The sequence below is a fragment of the Cyanistes caeruleus genome, chromosome 12 (genome assembly GCF_971803275.1).
Source record: "Cyanistes caeruleus chromosome 12, bCyaCae1.hap1.1, whole genome shotgun sequence".
NCBI lineage: Eukaryota > Metazoa > Chordata > Aves > Passeriformes > Paridae > Cyanistes > Cyanistes caeruleus.
This window is the reverse complement of record NC_141712.1, coordinates 14340485-14358627: the sequence shown is the minus strand read 5'-3', so window position 1 is coordinate 14358627 and position 18143 is coordinate 14340485. Positions and strand designations below refer to the sequence as shown.

At 58.5% G+C, this 18143-nt stretch overlaps 2 protein-coding genes across 17 annotated transcripts; both read left to right on the top strand.

The window, feature by feature from the left end:
- The first annotated feature begins 1350 nt into the window (after positions 1-1350).
- On the top strand, positions 1351-13998 carry MTSS2 (MTSS I-BAR domain containing 2). Of its 16 annotated transcripts, none has more exons than XM_086848237.1 (15): positions 1370-1488; positions 5145-5206; positions 5314-5387; positions 7143-7227; positions 7407-7498; positions 7583-7657; positions 7916-7924; positions 8375-8532; positions 8613-8720; positions 8797-8894; positions 9473-9599; positions 10338-10412; positions 10631-10807; positions 10903-11068; positions 11766-13998. In XM_086848237.1, exons 1-15 carry the CDS (start codon positions 1420-1422, stop codon positions 12536-12538), a joined length of 2148 nt encoding a protein of 715 aa, XP_086704363.1. In that variant the 5' UTR covers positions 1370-1419; the 3' UTR covers positions 12539-13998. The 16 variants fall into 16 exon arrangements, with proteins under 16 accessions (XP_086704364.1, XP_086704367.1, XP_086704366.1 ...); XM_086848236.1 differs by having other exon boundaries at positions 10335-10412; XM_086848230.1 differs by having other exon boundaries at positions 9392-9599.
- A 115-nt stretch (positions 13999-14113) lies between these two features.
- LOC111934532 (uncharacterized) lies at positions 14114-16785 on the top strand. The gene is made up of 6 exons (XM_023934669.2): positions 14114-14477; positions 14989-15040; positions 15278-15465; positions 15549-15707; positions 15822-15932; positions 16619-16785. Exons 1-6 carry the CDS (start codon positions 14340-14342, stop codon positions 16730-16732), a joined length of 762 nt encoding a protein of 253 aa, XP_023790437.2. The 5' UTR covers positions 14114-14339; the 3' UTR covers positions 16733-16785.
- The last annotated feature ends 1358 nt before the right edge of the window (positions 16786-18143 follow it).

The window sequence follows — 18143 nt, the reverse complement described above, 5'->3', positions numbered from 1 at the left end:
CCAGGATAAAGACATTCCTGTCATTCCCGGGAAAGGGCTTTCCAGAGCCAGTCACGGCGGGTTAATTTTAACAGCCAGCCCTCCAGGATGTGTGAGCAGTGGCTTCTTAAGCTGGCTAGTTTCTCAAGGTGCTGGGGGGTACCTGTTGCTGGACTCCTGAGTCATTGTCCAGTGTGGGCCAGGGTGGGCTCTGCCTCACTCCTGCCGAGCTCATTGCTGCCTCTTTCCACACTGAGGGACTGGGTTTATGGAGAGAAATTCCAGCCGGCTGCTGGAGTGCTGAGCCGTAATTGTTTCCTTATGGGTGGCTCTTGACCAACACCGTCCAGAGCAGTGTGGGCATCATCAGCATTGGGATCAAGACTACTTTTCTGTCAGGAGGGGGAATAGGTGGCTCGGGCTGAAACCTTTGCCCCAGCTGAGCATCACTGCACTGCGAGGGGTAGGGATGTTTGTCAGGGCTCAGCCTGGCACCCCCAGATCCCGGGAGGCTGGGGTTGGGGCCTTGGGGTGGCTCTGGGAAGGGTTTGCCATGCGTTTCCCATGGCATTCTCTGATAATCAAGTTCATGCACAAACACATTTCAGAGCTGTCATGTAACTACTGCAGAGGGACTTCACCCTCCAGCACATCTTGGAGGGTCAGGAAGGCAATGGGGGTCAAACACCCTTTGGGAAGAGGCAGCATCCCCTCCCCCCGGCACATCCAGAGGTCTGGAACTGCCCCCAGACATCCCATGGCATCTCCAACTGCAGCGTCCTCGGGTACTCCCTGGGGCTCTCCTGCTCCTCACCCAGCACCCCAAGATAATGCCGGGGGTTCCTACGCGGCCACGGGAGCAAACCCCGGTGCTGCCCCACCAGTGCCGCTTCTCCAGGCATCCCTCGGGTCTCCCTCTTCTGTAGTCCTGGGGCACCCAGTGTTGCTCCCCGATCGCCCCCAGGAGCATCCCCGAGAAGCACCGGAGCTGCCCCCCGCTCCGTCATCCCTGCGCGTCCTCCGGGTTGCCCGCAGCGGCTCCCGGAGCATCGCCGGGGCTGACCCCGATCATCCCCCCCGCCGCCCGCAGCCCCCGGCCCCGCGGCGGGCGGCGCATGTGCCGCGCAGCGCCCGCCCCTCCCCGCCCCCGCCACGGCCCCGGGCCGGAGCTCCCCGCGCCCCGCTCCGCTCCGCTCCCCGCTCCGCTCCGCTGCCAGGGGGCGGCGGGTCCGCGCAGCACCCGCGGAGGGCGAGAGGGAGGGAGGGAAGGAGGCAGGGGGGCGATGCCCCGCCCGGCTCCGCCGCCGCTCCGCCGCTCTGCCCCCCCCGCCGCCGCCGCCGCCGCCCGGGCGCCGCCCGCCCCCCGCCGCCGCTGAGCCTGGCCCGCCGCCGCGGCCTCCCCCGGCGGCGCCGCCCGCCCCGGGCTGCCGCAGCGCCGCGATGGAGACGGCGGAGAAGGAGTGCGGAGCCCTCGGCGGCCTCTTCCAAGCCATCATCAACGACATGAAGGTAGGGGATTCCCCCCCACCCCGCACCCCGGTTTTGCTGTCGTGACAGCGCTCCCCCGCACCGTTCCCCCATCACCCGGCTTCCCCAGGCAGCCCCCGCGCTGCCGCCGCCGGTGCCGGTCCCGCAGTAGGTACCGAGGCTCTGCTGCCTCGAGATGGTGACTGGAACCCCGCATCGGGTGTCGGAGCCCGATCATCAGCCCCACAGCGAGTGTCGGGGTCCCACATCGGCTGTCAGAGCCCGGCACGCGTTGCCAGAGCCCCACATCAGCCCCTTACTGGGCATCGGAGCTCTGTGCTGGGCATCAGAGCCCTGGAGATCGCAGTCCCCCATCATCTCCATATCCAGCGCTGGATATGGGAGCTCCATCCTGGGGATTGCAGCCCCAAATCATCCCCACATCCATCACTGGCTATCGGAGCCCCGTTACGGGTGTTGCAGCCTGGTGTCTGCCCTGGTATCCTTCACTGGGTATCAGAGCACCGTGTCGGGCATCGAGGTTTCACACCGAGTGTCAGAGCGTGGCACTGGGTACCAGAGCCCCACATCAACCCCATAATGTGCATCAGGGCCCTGCATTGGGCATTGGAGCCCATGCTGGGGATCCTGGCTCCGTATCAGCCCTGTATCCATCTTCAGGTGCTGGCACCCCTTGTCGGGTGACACAGACCAGGCATGACAGCCCCTCACCAGGTACCACTGGCCCCACACTGGGCATAGCCACCCATTTTAAGCATCATGTTTTCCCTGCCCCCCACACCCCATGCCCAGCCTGCATTTCTGCCGGACCCAGTGGGGTTGACACCAGTGGAACAAAAATGTCCCCCAGCTCCTTGATCCCATTTCCTAACCCGGGAAGAGGATATTGCCTCCACCCTCCCTGGGAGCAGGATGGGGCCATATTTAAAAAAGCCTTTTTGTTTGTTTTCATTTCAAAAAAATAAATCTAAAATGCTGGGGGGTATTTCTGACTAGGGGCTGGGTGGGGAGGAGGGGACCAGCCATGTTTCTTCATTCTGGGGGGCCGAAATTCCCTCAGCCAGCTCCAGCACTGGGGTTTAGCCCTAATCATTTTTAGGAGGCAAAAGCTGTCTTCCTCCTCCTCCTCTTCCTCCCTTCATGCTGCAGACCCGTCCAGACAATGCTGTCATTGCCAAAGCAGGGGAGGGGGGATAAAAAAAAAATAAAAGCCTTGCTGGGAAGGAGATTAACCCCTTCAAGGGGTGGTGGTGGCTCTGCAGCCGGACTCTGGCTCAGGGCTGGGAGAAAGGCTCCAGGGACAAAATCTCAACTCTTTCCAGGGCAGTGGGATTCAGGGCTGGTGGGAAACGGCTGCTGGGGTGATCAGCTCCCTCCCTCAAATGCCTTCATCCCAGCCACTCTCTTCTGGCAGCCTGGCTGAGTCCTACACTCCCAGGGGAGAGGTGGGGGCAGCCCCTGCCTCAGTTTCCCCATTTCCCTGCTGAAGCTTCAGAGGGCATAAGCCAGCACAGAAGTGTCACCTCCCGGTGACATGCCCAGCACCATCCGGATGCGGTTGGACTGGGAACCCCTTACCCGAGGAGACCGGGCTGGATTCAGTTTCGTACCATTTGAAGGTGGGAAAGATGAAAGAAAAATTATGAAAAAGAAGGAAAACTCCACCACACTACAGCTGGGGCTCAGCTCGTGCCCTGCACAGCCTTGGCCAAGTGCCAGTGGCACCTGAGGGTGTGCTGTCCCCATCTCCCAGCCACGTGGGTGTCCTGGCACAGGCACTGGGGGACAAGTAACTCTCTGCTTGAAGAACTGCCAGCATTGAAGGGTAGTGATGTGCTTATGGTCTTATGGCTGGGACCCCTGTGCTGGTCACAGAGCAAAGGGACCTAATTTTGGTGGTGGATGGCTTTTTTAGCACCCCTTGGCCTGTGGTGGGGAGACTTTTTTCTTGGTGACAGTTCCTAAGCTGGCGTTATTCCTGTTGCTGCTCCTCGCGTGCTCGGTGTCCCTGAATGACCTTGGCATGTCCTTGTCCCCATTGTCCTCTTCCCCATCTTCCTCATGCCTGGCATCACAGGGGTTTGGGGGCATCACAACCTGCTCCCTCCTACAGGGGAGCCTCATTTGTCCTGCCCAGGGTGGCCAAGGAAGATGGCCTGGGGACAATGGCCCAGGAATGGTGGCCCAGCCCTCTGGCAATGACAGTCCCTGGGGACCCAGAAGCAGGGGCTCACCATCACAAGTGGTGCGTGAAGTGGCACCCTCAAACCCTTTCCTTGCTGACTCATAAGGAAATAAGGGCTTTCATGGTCCCAAAACACAATGCTGGGCTGATCTCATGCCCCCTCAATGGAAACCTTGTCCCCAAAGCTTCCACCAAGCCATGGTGCCCATGGGGATGTGTGGTGATGTGCATGTCCCAGCTTGGTGGCTGCCCTAGGGGAATTTACACTGCCATTGGATGCCAACACCAGGATAGCTCCAGGATTTTGTCATTGGGACAACAGGACCAGGATTGACCTTGCTAGGATAGCAGCACCAGTATGTCTTCACCAGGATTGGCCCTACTGGAATGGCTTTGCTGGGATTGTAACACTGCGACCAGCTTCACTGGAACAGCATTGGGATGGCCGTGCCAGGATGGTGGCACCTGGATAGCTTCACTGGAACGGTGGCAGCGGTACTGGCCGTGCAAGGCTGGTACTGGGATGGCCTTGTCAAGACAGCACCAGGATTAACCTCACCAGGACAACATGGACTGGCCTTGCTGGGATGGTGACACTGGGATAGCCTCACTGTATGGTGGATCAGGATCAGCTTTGTTGTGATGACACCAGCATGGCCTTGCTGGGATGTCACTGCAGCTGGCATTACTGGGAGAGTCCTCACTGGAATTGCACATGGTCTGCTGGGACTGGTTTCACTGGAACAGCACTGAGATAGCCTTGTTGAAACAGTGGCACTGGGATGGCCTCGCTGGGATGGTGGCAGCAGCACAGCTCTGGGATGGCCTCGCTGCGATGACTTCACTGGAATGGTTGCACCAGGACAGCCCTGGAATAATTTCACCACAAGGACAGTGGGACTGGTCTTGCACAGATGGCCTTGCTGGGATGGCACCAGAGTGGCCTCACTGGGACAGCACTGGAGTAGCCTCCCAAGCACCTGTGCCCTGTCCCTGTCCCCACACAACTGCCCCATCCACAGCTTCAGGGACCCCAGCCTCTCCTCCTGCCCTGTCGGTTCTTGGGCTCAGGGGAGGTGAGGACTGGGGCTCCCGTCTGTGGGACTGGAGCTCTCCATGATGGTGGACTTGGCCATCAGTGCTTTGGGGGAAAGTTGGGGGTGCTGGGGGTGTCTCCTCTACTGCTGGCCAGAGTCTTAAAGATTTTTCATTTCATGCCCTCAAATTTCCAAACCTATAACCTAGCTTGACCCCCCATGAGGAAGAGAGCATTCAGAATCCTGAGGTCTCCGTGGTCTATAACTTTGGGTGGCCAGACTGGAAAGGGAAAAAAACAGGAGGGAAAAGAGCTGTGCTCAGGCTTTATTAGCCATCAGAGAAGCTATTGAGCTGCCCTGTCTCCTGGACCAGTGAAAGGGGGACCTGCCCTGACTGGGAAGCAGTTCAGGGGGTGAGGGGCCCTGTCTCTCACCATTTCCCTTCCTCCTTGCAGAGTTCCTACCCCATATGGGAGGATTTCAACTCGAAGGCCACTAAGCTGCACTCCCAGCTCAGGTGAGTGGCTAAAGAGGGGATGGGACATGGGGGACCACCCTCCTTGTTGGCACATCCCAGTGTGGCCTGAACCCACTGAGTTCCCCCTCACTCTCTCTCCACCTCAGGACCACGGTGCTGGCCGCAGTTGCCTTCCTGGATGCCTTCCAGAAAGTGGCCGACATGGCCACCAACACCCGAGGTAGGGTCCTCTCTCCTAGGGGTGGGAACCCCCAGGCTTGTGTGGGCAGGGGGACAGATGGTCAGTGTCTCCTGTGGGGTGGCCCCTGCCCACATTTCTGGGGTGGACTTCAAGCAGCAGCTTCACCATCCACAGAGAGATGTCCAACCTGTTCCCTCTCTCACCAAGGTGGAGCATTCCCTAGGAAGCAGCATTGGGAAGATGGAGTGGAGAGGGGGAAGGAGGTGGGCACCCATGTGGGTGCTGCTCCTCACCCCCTATGGATGCTTAGCCACATTTTCTGGTGGGGCTGGGATATTCAGAGTGGCTCAGCCCCATGCCATGGTCTCCTGCACCTATCTCTGCCTCCTGGGATGCACAATCCACCTTCCTTGTCCCTGGCACCCATCTGGGAAGTTCCATGGGGGGTCCCAGCTGCTCTGGAGGTCACCAGGGAAGGGGAATTAGCTAGAGGGAGATTCAGGTGTCCAAGCTCGACTGTTTTGGGGACAAACCCCAACTCACCAGGGAGGTGACTCAAGAGCCAAGGCTGCATGTGGGGTCCCCCATAACTGTTGGGGATTGAGGGGGAAGGATTCCCGGACCCTCTCCGGGTGCCCTCTGGCAGTGAGGAGCCACTTCCCACCGCTTGGCTTCTGCCAAGCAGATGGTCCCGGGCTGGTTTGCAGACCGGCGGCATCCAGGCCATCTGGAGCCACGCGAGGAGGAGGAGGAGGCAGCAGCTTGAGCCAGGATCAGCTTTGCCTCCAAACCCACTAGCCCACTGCACCACGGGGATTAGGGCTCCCCCAACTCCCTGCCAGCCCAGAAAGCCAAAGCAAGGAGGAGGTACAGGAGCAGTGCTGGGGACAGCTGGGGACCAGCACTACAGGAGTCAGTGTGACCCTGTAGTGCTGCTATACCTGTAGGGCTTTTTGGGAGGGTGGGAGGCAGAGCAGCAGCATGGGGAAACTGAGGCACTGGGTGGGGGCTGGCTGCTGGCCTTGCACATAGTGCATGAGAATCGGATTAGAAGCAGCAGGAGCTGGGATAAGAGCATTAGGAGCTGGATTAGGAGACTACCCCAGTGCAGAAGGCCCTGGCCCATGGGCTCCCCTATTTCCATAGCACTGGCGGACTGAGGGGCATCCAAAACTCCTGCAAAAGGGTGGGAGGTGTTTTTGGAGGCTTTTTTCAGGGAGAGAAAGGCTGAATGTCACTCCTTAGTTTGCACCCAAGGATTTCTGATTGCCGTTTTTCCTGGGATTTGCCAGCAGCACTGCCACCATGTGGCCATCCTTAGGCTTCAGAGTTAACGGCGGTTTCACCTAAAAAGGATGCTCCTGCTGACTGCTGCTGGCAAATATCCCCCCCGAGGAGTTTGGATTCCCTTTTTATCCACCTGGGATTGTGCCTGGAGGTGTGGGACAGAGCTGACTGCCTGGACTAAGCCGGGGTACCTCTTCCCTGCCCTGGCTCCCCAGTGCCAAATTTAAGACAAACCAGGAAAAAATGGGAGTGGGTTCTAATTTCAAAGCCTCTAAGAGAGATATTTAGAGTTTCATGTATTAGTTAGTGAATGATGATTTTTTTTATTTTGTGCATTTATCTGGGGAAAAAGCAAGCCACCCCCTGCCTGAGGTGTCTCCAGTGCCTAGTGCATCCCAGCACTGATCGTCCCTGTCACAAACAACCCTGCTCCCACTGTACAAACTGGGCTGGGACTGGTGTGGGGGTGTCCCTGCCCCTTGTCAGCAGCGCTTTGCTCCCCACCAGGTGCCACAAGGGACATTGGCTCGGCGCTGACCCGGATGTGCATGCGGCACCGCAGCATCGAGGCCAAGCTCCGGCAGTTCACCAAGTAAGCAGGACCGGGATCAGCTTTGCCTCCAAACCCTCAGGCATCGCTGCCACGGCCTGGTCAGGCTCATTCCTTGCTGAAGAAAGGATGCTGGATGTTGGCTGGGCGTGGGATGGGGGAATGGCCTCCCCCTGGCACCAGCGCTCTCACACTCTCTGTTTCTCTCTTCCCTGCTCCAGCGCCCTCATGGAGAGCCTGATAAACCCTTTGCAGGACAGGATTGAGGACTGGAAGAAAACTGCCAACCAGCTGGACAAGGACCATGCGAAAGGTATGGGGGGTACGGGATGGATCCGTGCAAGGTGGCTGCGCTGCTGGGCAGGGGTCCCCTCTGACAGCACTTCTGCACCCCCAGAGTACAAGCGAGCACGCCATGAGATCAAGAAGAAGTCCTCTGACACCCTCAAGCTCCAGAAAAAGGCTCGCAAAGGTGAGAGGGGGTCTCCTGGGGGGTGCCCCCACCAGCCCCTCTGAAGCACCCCCAGCCAGGGCCGGTATCCCGGCTTGTGGCACTGCCAACAGGGGGGTGGGCACTAGGGGGGTCCTGCTGCCCCCCTGTAGAAAGGGAGGTGCTGGCACGGCCCCGGGGGTGGCAGGGAGGCGGGGCATGCGCCCCGGCCTTCGGCCTCTTTTCACACGTTTTCTCTGTCTCCTTCTCTCTTCCCTCCCCTCCACATCCTTCCTGTAGAGCTACTTGGTAAGTGAACCGCTGCCCCCCACCACCGGCCCCCTCTCTGCTTCCTCATCTACTCCCCCCAGTCTCCCCAGCCTCTGTCTGTCTGTCCGTCCGTCCATCCGCTCCCTGTTCCCACCCTCGCCCCGCTTTTAGCTTAGCTTAGCCTGCACCCCATATCCTGGGGCAATGCCAGCCCCACCATGTGGCAGCCCAAGGGGTCCTCTGGTCCCAAGTGCCAGGGATGGGGATGGGGTGGCAGAAGAGCCCCCTCCCTGAGGCTGCTGTGGGGTGAGGGTGTTCCTGGACCTTCCAGGGATATGGGCACAGTGGGAGACCTATGGTATCTGCTGGAATGTGAGGATGGGGTGATGTCCCCAAGCTGGGGGAATGGCCTCAGCTTGACAGTAGCACTGCCAGCAGACTGGGGAGAATGTCAGGGGAGCCCAGCACTGACAGTGCCCCATCTCACAGGGAAGGGGGACCTGCAGCCCCAGCTGGACAATGCACTGCAGGACGTCAATGACATGTACCTGCTGCTGGAGGAGACGGAGAAGCAGGCGGTCCGCAAAGCCCTCATCGAGGAGCGGGGCCGCTTCTGCACCTTCATCACCTTCCTGCAGCCTGTGGTGGTGAGTGTGGGGGGCTGGGAGGATCAAGGGTTGTTCCTTCTGCCCAATGGGTGCTGATGGTCTCTCTTGTCCGTCCTCAGAATGGGGAGCTCACCATGCTGGGAGAGATCACCCACCTGCAGGGCATCATTGAGGACCTGGTGGTGCTCACCGCTGAGCCCCACAAGTTGCCCCCCGCTAGTGAGCAGGTGAGTAGGGTTAAGCCAGGGGTCAGGGGAGTAGGGGAGCATCTTTGGGAGGACTTAGATCCCATCTTTTCTGCAGGTGATCAAGGATCTGAAGGGCTCTGACTACAGCTGGTCCTACCAGACGCCTCCTTCCTCGCCCAGCAGCTCCAGCTCCCGCAAGTCCAGCATGTGCAGGTATGGTGAGGTGTGCTCCATACCCAACCACAGCCAGGAAATCCAGTCCTCTTCATTAACCTCAGTGGGTTAATGATGCTTACGGCCTTTGGGGATGCTCACAAGGTGCATGTCCACCTTCTCATGTCCATATGGGCAAGCAGCTCCCATTAATATGGAGGAATTGGTCATGGCACACTGGGCAGGCCTGGTGGACCTATAGGGGCCTGACACATGCCCTGTCCTTCGGGTTCTGGGGACGATGTGTGCTGTGCATGGTTGTCTGGGCACAAGCATACCACCTCTGTTGTGTCCCCCAGCCTGTTCCCTGCCACAGGGCCACCCCAGGAGGCAGAGGGACACCTCCAGGAGGACTACGTGCCTCAGTTTCCCCAGGTTGGGATGCGTGGCAGGGCGCTGGCCATCCTGCCACCTCCAAACCTCCGTCTTAAATTCTCTTTTCCTTCCTTTGTCCTCCCCACCGGCGTGTCCCCGTCCCCCCGGCGCCCCCCCAGCAGCGTTAGCAGTGCCAAGGGTGGCATGGCGTGGCCCGGCGGGGCTCAGACCTGCTCACCCAGTTCCACCTATCGCTACCGCAGCCTGGCGCAGCCCCCCGCCGCCGCCACCCGCCTCTCCAGCGTCTCCTCCCACGACTCCGGCTTCATCTCCCAGGACGCCGCTTATTCCAAACCACCTTCCCCCATGCCCTCGGACATCACCAGCCAGGTACAGGGAGGGTGGTCCGTGCTGCTGACCTCCATGCCTCAGTTTCCTCTTCCGTAGAATGGGTGGGTGGTGCTGGGTGCAACACAACAGTCCAGTGCAGAGGTGATGAGACCCACCCTCAGAAGTATTTCTACTTGTGTCGGCATCATGGGAAATAAATACTGGCAATATTGAGGGTGCCTGCCATATTTGGGGGCATCCTGGGCCACATGGCAGAGAAACCCCATCCGTGAATTCCCCCAGGGATGGGGCACAGGTATCCCTCTCCCTGTGCCAGGAGAACAGGGTGTGTTCCAATCACCACAGCCCCGTAATACCCAGTTTGTGCCAGTCACCCACCAGGCAGCATGGAGCAAAGCTTCCCTTTCATGCTGCACCATCCCCAGTGCCAGGGATGCTCCGGGATCCCCAGGGAGTTGTTATTCCTGCCTATGCATGCTAACCTGGCATCACCAACCCAGCAAGGTCCTCACTCCCTAAAACACCTGTTGGCTTTGCATGGCTTGGGGTGAGAAGGAGGAAGGGGTGGGGCAGTGCATCATCCCAGTCCTTGACCCCACTACTAAGGTCACATCCTGCTCGCCATCCTGCATCCACCGCCAGAGGGGAGGAGGGCTGGGGACCTCGTTCAGCCAGGGGAGCTGTGGGTGCTGCTCTAACTGGGGTCATGGCTCTGGCTTTGCTTGCTAACTGCCTCTTCTCTCACCTCCCGGCTCTCGGCTCGTCACGGCACAGCAGAAGTCCTCCAGCTCGGCGTCCTCAGAGGCATCCGAAACCTGCCAGTCAGTTAGCGAGTGCAGCTCCCCCACCTCGGTTAGTCCTTGCCATCCCACCAGGGTTGCATTTCACACGTGGCTCCCTCCTCAATTCATGGGGTTCAACCCCTGGACCCTCCCCTCCCTTCCTGCATGGGGCAGAGCATCCTGAGCAGCACCTGTGACTTGACACGGGGGACATCAGCTTGAGACCCCTCCTGCCACACTCCTGGTCTCAGTGTCACCAGCATGAACCGCATGCCTTGCCCGTTGCAGGACTGGTCCAAGGCCAGCCCCTATGACCAGCCGGTGGTCCCTACCCTGCAGCGGCGCAAGGACCGCGTGGAGCACCTGCGGGAATCCGAGATGGGCTCTCCTGCTGGAGGGTACCCGGGCATCGGTGGCGAGGATGCTCCCAGGCCCCGGATGTCGCCAGCTACAATCGCTGCCAAGGTACCAGCTGCAGCAGGGAGGGCACAGTGGTGGGGGGCTCCTGGGGACTCCCAAAGGAGGAACCAGGGTGCTGACAGTGCCCCTTGCCCCAGCAGCATGGGGAGGAGGTGTCCCCTGCCGCCAGTGACCTGGCCATGGTCTTGACCCGTGGGCTGAGCTTGGAACACCAGAAGAGCAGCCGGGACTCACTGCAGTACTCCAGTGGCTACAGCACGCAGACCACCACCCCCTCCTGCTCTGAGGACACCATCCCTTCCCAAGGTACTGGCACTGGAGGTACCTGGGACCACCTGAAATGGCACTTAGGGTGGGGAAGGGCACAGCAGAGGTGTTGGTGGTCCTGGGACACATTTGTGTGCTCTGGGTATTGTAGCATCAGGCTGTGGTCATACTTTGTAGGGGCTGGTGGGGTGCCACAAATAACTACATCTTTTCCTGGTTATTTGGATGTTTACTGGGACTCAGTGGGTGCAGTTGTGCCAGGAAGTGCTGTAACAGGTTATGATTTGTGGTGATGTGTCTGTGTGCAGAGGCTGAGTACAGGTGGAGATGGTGGCAGATGGTAGGTGAGTTGGTAGCTGCAGATGAAATTACCATGTCTGTCATGATGTTGGTATGATGACAGCTGAGCCAGTTATGACGAGCATGTGGTGGTGACAGTGGAGATTGGCTCTGATCACGTTGTGATGGTTGTGGTTGGGGTGGTTGTGATGGTGACAGTTGGGTTTGGTTGTGATGGTTGGGGTTATTGTGGTTTCCTTCCAGAGGGAAATTTGGGGTTGATGGTGAGCGTGTTATGGCAGCAATGATTGGGACAGTAGTGGTTGTGTGACAATCATGGCAGTTCAGTTTGGTTGTTGTGCTGTGACGGAGGTGGCTGGGGCTGGCTTTGATGGCATGGTTGGGCTCGGCTACCCGCTGCCCCCTAGCCACACTGATGGTGCTGCTCCCTCCCCAGGCTCCGACTATGACTGCTACTCGGTGAACGGTGACGTGGAGTGCGACCCCCAGAGTGATTTCGACAAGTCCTCCACCATCCCACGCAACAGCAACATCGCCCAGAACTACCGGCGGATGATCCAGACCAAGCGTCCTGCCTCCACCGCCGGGCTGCCCACCGGCACCAACCTACCGGCCGGCACCACCCCGGGGGTGGCCACCATCCGCCGCACGCCCTCCACCAAGCCCTCTGTCCGCCGTACGCTCTCCAATGCTGGCCCCATCCCCATCCGACCCCCCATCGTCCCCGTGAAGACCCCCACGGTGCCCGACTCCCCTGGCTACGCCGGCCCCATGCGGGTGGGCAGTGAAGAGTGCGTCTTCTATGCTGATGATGCCTCTCCGAACCCCCTGGATTTTGCCAAAGCTTCGCCCAAGCGGCTGAGCCTTCCCAACACTGCCTGGGGTGGCGGTGCCATGGAGATCTCTGTCTACCCCGGGGCCGGCCAGCACCTCTCCGCTGAGGAAGAGGAGGACCAACAGTTGGCTGCCAACCGGCACAGTTTGGTGGAGAAGATTGGGGAGCTGGTGGCCGGAGCCCATGCCCTGGGGGAAGGCCAGTTCCCCTTCCCCACCGCCCTCGTGGGGTCCGGCCCCAGCGAGGAGACCCCCGCGCCGCCCCCCGCGGCCTCCATGGACCCCCCGGCCGAAGACATGCTGGTGGCCATCCGGCGTGGGGTGCGCCTGCGCAGGACCGTCACCAATGACAGGTCGGCCCCGCGGATATCGTGATGATGCCCCGGCCAGAGGGGACGTGCCCGCCGTGGCCAATGGACCCCCGGGGGCAGCCACTGCACCTCCCGGGACCCCCACCCGCCGGCACCCGCTGCCCTATCCTTCCCTGGTGCCCCCTGCTTCCTGCCCCTCTGCTCCTCCTGACCTGCCTTCTCCTTACATCCCTCCTTCACTTACTCTCTGTTTGGCTCTCCTCCTCTTTTTCTCCTTTTCTCCTCTTCTTTTTCCTCTTTTTTCTGCTTTTTTCTTTTGGCTTTTTTCTTTTGTTCTTCTATGTCACTTTTCCTTCTCTTTTCTTATTTTCTTCATTTTTCTTCTTTTCCTCTCATTTTTTTCTTTTCCTTTTTAACTCTTTTTCTCCTGCTTTCTATTTTCCTCTTCCTTTCATTTTTTTCACCTCTTTCCCTTTGTTTCTCTTTTCCTTTTCCCCTCTCTCTTTCCCTCTCCCCTGTTTTCTTTCCCCCGGGCGCAGGCGGGTGGCCCCAGCTGCAGCAGGAGAGGACAGTGCCAGCAGGGCTGTGGCAGCCATGGAGCACCCAGAGCACCAGGAGTGAGGGGCCCTGGCCCCATTCCCCCCAGCTGCCTGCTTGGGGCCAGCACAGCTCAGCCTCATTCCAGGGGGCAGAAGCAATGGGCTGGGGGTGGAGGAGGGGGAAGAAGAAGTGGGGGACATGTGAGAGGGTGGGGGCTGCGGGTAAAGGCACTGCAATCCCCTCTGTCTAGGAGGGACACCAAGGTGCAGGGACTGAGGACGCTGAACCTCCACTTTGCCCCCCCTCACAAGGATCACTTGGGACCCCCCTGCAAACCCCCTCAGCACCCACAGACCCTGTGCAGAGTCTGCTCAGAGGTGGCTCCAGGCACAGGAGGTTTGGCTCAGACCCCCAAGCAAAGCAGCTGATTTCTGCCGGCGGCTGGAGGAAAGCACAACCCCCCGGCCCCCCGCTGTACATAGCCCCCGCCGCCCCGCTGTCTGTCGCATCGCAGCCCCTCAGCCCACACCCTTAGGAATAACAATTTAGTTCTTCCCCTTTCCCCTTCTCCTGCCCAGAACCACTGAGGCCAAGTGACAAATGTTTGGGTTTGAGGGAGGGGGGGGGTCTCTTATTTTGTACAGAAAACAAAAATTCTTTGGAAAAGAAAAAAAACTGACCTGTCTTTCGACTGAAGTAACTTTTCTGGTGCTGTTGTTAACTTGGTCCTTATTCTTTTCTTTTTTTTTTTTTAATTTATTTTTCCCCTCGTGTTCCCACCTCTGCCGCCACTTCCCTTCTCCCTGTCCCTCTGCCACGTTTTCTTTCATTCCGTCTTTTCTTTCTTTTTTTTTTTTTTATTTTTTTTTTTTCTGGTGGTAATTACCCTCTTTCCCCCCTTCCCCGTTTTCCATAGTCACTGCTACAAGTAACGAATGCACTGTGAAGATTCCAGTATTAATAAAGGTTGTACTGTAATTAATAGCCTTGCCTGTGCTCCTATGGATGTTCTGGTTCTCTGGGTCACCCCAGTAATGGGGAACAGGTGGGAAGGTACCATCACCCCTTTGGGGTTCCCATGGCTTGAGGGGGGTGGGTGTTTTGGGGTATGGAGGAATGCAACAACCCCGTAGTCAAGGTGATGGGTGACCCTGGGATGCAGAAGAACATCCTGCTGCCCCATCCCTTCCAGAAGAGGGGGTGCAGGCGGTTCCCCCCACCTCCACCCATCCCAGCAGCACCCGCAGCGTTGCCACCTCCCGGATTATCGAGGCCGATTGCCAAACCTGGCTGGGCAGCACAACCGGCTGGGGAGAGCAGTGGGGATGGAGGGGCTCAGCGTGGGCAGTGTCCTGCTGACCAGCTGCGATGGGGGGCTGGGCCTGGCGCTGCTGAAGGGGCTGCTGGAGCAGCCCAGCCCACCTCGGCACCTCTTCGCTGCTTGCCTGGACCCCCAGGGCAAGGTAGGGAGGGCACCGGAGTGGGGGCGGGGGGGGGTGGGGGGACAGGAGGGAGTCATCTCTGGGATTGGTGCCTGGGGATGGCACAATCCCACCTGGAATTGGGAGGCTGAGTGCCAGCATCCTGCACGATGAATGGCATGGAAAAATATATGTGTATGTATGTACATATATATGTAAAACAAAAATAGATATATATGTATTACATATTAAAAATACCTATGTATGTATTTAATTTTTTTGGCGTCTCTTGGCGCAGGTATGTGCATGATGGGGAGAGCAGGGGGGGTTGCTGTGCTGGCAGCCCCTGTGCTGGGGGCATCGCTGCTGGGAGCTTTGAAGCTCAGCCAGGTGCAGAGAAGCAGCGACTCGCCCCAAATGGCTCCCACTGGATCTTGTTGTAACCTGTTGGCTGTGACATGAGGGGCCACCCTCTTCCCACCCCGGCACGGTGCTGGCGTCACCTCCAGTCAGCTTCCCCACGTGACCCCCGTCCCCCGCTTTCTCCACCTAGGCTGTCAATGAGGTGGCTTTGGGCTTTCCCAACGTCATGATCCTGCCTCTAGGTAAGTGCTGGGGCGGGAAAGGGATGAAGCTTCTCAGGATTTAATTGCGATGATCGTGGGTGGCTCCAGGAAATGCCATCAAGCAGGTGGGTCCTTTGGTTTGGCTTAGCTCAGCCAGGTCACTGATGGGACCAGGAGGATGCTCAGTGGCTGGGAGTCGCCTCCTGCCATGTCCTACAGCATCTTGCCAGGGTCACAGCCACCAGCCTGTCCCCCAACCCTCCTGTCCCTTTGCAGATGTGACAGACCCCAACAGCATCAAGGCAGCAGTCAGGAAGGTGAGGGAGGAGGTGGGAAGTGCTGGCCTCAACCTCCTGATTAACAACACCGGCACCACGCGCCGCAGCACCTTGGCCACTGAGACAGCAGAGAACATGAGCCTCGTCTACACCACCAACACCATCGGGCCCCTGCAGACAAGCCAGGTGAGGACACAGGCAACCCCTGCCCCAAACACTGGGAACAGGGAGGAAGAGGATGGTGATGCCTGAGATCCCATCCCCTGCAGGCCTTCCTGCCCTTGCTGAAGGAGGCGGCTGAGGCCGAAGGGCAGCGTGAGATGAGCTGCCGCAGAGCTGCCATCATCAACATCTCCAGCATCCTGGGCTCCATCGAGGTTGCAGAGGCTTGGGAAGAGAGGCAGGACATCTGCTACCGCTGCAGCAAGGTACTGCCACTGGGAGGATGGGGAGGAATTTGGGGGTCACCTCCTCTGGAATCTCCCCCATCACTGGCCATGGCATTGCCAGATCATGATGAGGAGGGGAATTGGTCCTTCCAGGCTGCTCTGAACATGCTTACCAAGTGCCTGGCCCTGGAGTACGGGAACAGAGGGATCCTCTGCGTGTCTGTGGATCCTGGACATGTGACACCTCCCTTGGAACAGGGGATGGTGAGTGACAGGAGGTGCATGGCCATCCTAGCTCAGCAAGGTCCCATAGGTATCCATTCCTAGGGGCATCCTTTCCCAGGAGAATCCCCTCCCAAGGCCACCCCCTCCCATGAACATCCCTTCTCAGGGTTCATCCTTTCACAAAGAATCCCTTCCCACAGACATCCCTTCCCATGGGCACCAGTTCACAGGGCATTTCTTCCCATGGACATCCCTTTCCCATGAACATCCTTTCCTGAGGCATCCTTGGCTATGGACATCCCTTCCCTGGCCACCCACATCCGTGCAGTCCCTTGTCCCTTGCTATGCCACCACAGCAAAGGGATAATTCCAAACTCTCCCCTCAAACCACCCAATTTCTTTCCTATTTTTTATTTCCTTTCCCATCCTGATGGTGTGTCAGCAGAGGGCACCCCGGTCCTGCACTTGGCTGTCCCTTACCCTGCTCTGGCTGACAAATGAGTCACTTTTTAATTAGAAATGAAAAAATTATCCTCCGTTCTTACAGGACTCAAATGAAGGAGAATCAATTTGTGCAAAGCCACATCCTTTGGCTGCTGGAGCATCTCCAGCTGCTCCCAAACCAACCCAGCCAAAGCTGGCATTCCACCATCCTATGGGTGGGATTGGGGGTGTTGGGATGGAGAATCTTGGCTCACTTTTTCCCTTGCCCTTGCGTGCGACAGGGCCCGGTGACGCTGGAGGAGAGCGTGAGGGGTGTCCTGCAGCTGCTGGCCCAGCTCTCAGCCACCAGCAATGGCACCTTCTGGGACTGGAGAGGGCAGAGGCTGCCCTGGTGAGAGCAGCATCTGCCACTTAGCTTAAATAATTAATTAAAGTGAATTAATTGCCATTTCCAGGCTCACTCTGATGGGGGGCGGGGGGAGGGATGGGCAGGGGAATAGAAACAGGGATGCACAGGCTGGGGAATGAGAGTTGGATTCGCTGCCCCCCTGGTCTGGGATGATGATTTGGGCCAGGGCAGCATAAGGAAGGGTACCCCAAATGTGGTCCCGAATCCAAGGCATTCCCTGGGGCTGGAGACTGAGATCCCCTGGGTATCCTCACTCTAGGGCCATAAGCCATACTGCTTAGGGGAACATCCCAGACAGCCCCCAAACTCAGCCCTTGTCCTGCTGAGTCTGCCCACCCCAAAACCAGCTGGCCTTTCCATGCCCACCCCAAGGATGCTGCCAGGCATTTTTCTTTTGATTCAAGGCCAGAAAAGAATCTTCCTATTCCAGCAGCTGGGCGGTTTCACAGCAGATCTCCCAGTCTCAGCACACACCTAAAGATGTCTTTTGAGACCTGGGCAGGGCATCCTGGGCTGACCCTCCCTAAAACCATCCCTCATGGTACACCAGGAGATACTGTAAACAGGCTCCCATTCTCGATCCTGTGAGTGCATTCCTGTAGAGGCTCTCAGCTGACACTTCTGAAGCCATCTCTCAAAAGAGGGATCAGAAGAAAATGCACAATGTCTCAAGTGGGCTGGACACGCAGGGTTTTGGCAAGCCCATTGCTGGGGGGATGCTCTGAGATGAAGCTGGGCAGGGGTCATTTTGCAGAGACAACTTCAGTTTTCCCACACTGGAGGAGGATGAAGGATCATTCCCACACTTGACACAAGGGAGATGGAGGTTGGGGCTCCCTTAACCCAAGGGCTAAGGCAGCCCCAGGTGGGTACCTGGACCACACAGGGGCTCTGTTAAAGCCAGCAGGGATGGGAGAGAGGGTTCTTCTAGTTAAAGCTCTTATCAAGCAGTGGATCATTACTGGCGGGTTTTATATCAGCTCTGTGTGGGCTTTTTATCAAAAGGAATTATCACCAGGCATGAAGGGAGGAAGGAAAGGGGAGAGGAGGAGGAGGAGGAGGAGGAGGAGGAGGAGCAGGAGCAGCAGGAGCAGGAGCAGGAGCAGGAGCAGGAGCAGGAGCAGGAGCAGGAGCAGGAGCAGGAGGAAGATGTTCCTTCACTCATGCTGCAGTGCCCATGGGCTCATGAGCCTAAGCCACGAATACACCAGTTCAGGTCTCTAATAGCTGATGAAGGTAATTAACTAAGCTGTAAAGAGGGGAGGCAGCCAGGCAGCCCCAGCCCCTCCGGTGTGCTGCCTGCACCATGCCGCCAAGCACAACAAACAAATCCAGATGTTTCCTTGCAGGGAAAGCAGCCGGGGCTGACCGAGGCAGCTTGGCAGGGGTCCCTTTAT

Coding starts and splice junctions, on each gene's coding strand:
- MTSS2 (XM_086848227.1), top strand. CDS start 1,420: ATGGAGACGGCGGAGAAGGAGTGCGGAGCCCTCGGCGGCCTCTTCCAA. Junction 5,207..5,313: donor AAGCTGCACTCCCAGCTCAG/GTGAGTGGCTAA, acceptor TCTCCACCTCAG/GACCACGGTGCTGGCCGCAG. Junction 11,069..11,765: donor GGACACCATCCCTTCCCAAG/GTACTGGCACTG, acceptor CTCCCTCCCCAG/GCTCCGACTATGACTGCTAC.
- LOC111934532 (XM_023934669.2), top strand. CDS start 14,340: ATGGAGGGGCTCAGCGTGGGCAGTGTCCTGCTGACCAGCTGCGATGGG. Junction 14,478..14,988: donor GCCTGGACCCCCAGGGCAAG/GTAGGGAGGGCA, acceptor TTCTCCACCTAG/GCTGTCAATGAGGTGGCTTT. Junction 15,933..16,618: donor CTCCCTTGGAACAGGGGATG/GTGAGTGACAGG, acceptor TGCGTGCGACAG/GGCCCGGTGACGCTGGAGGA.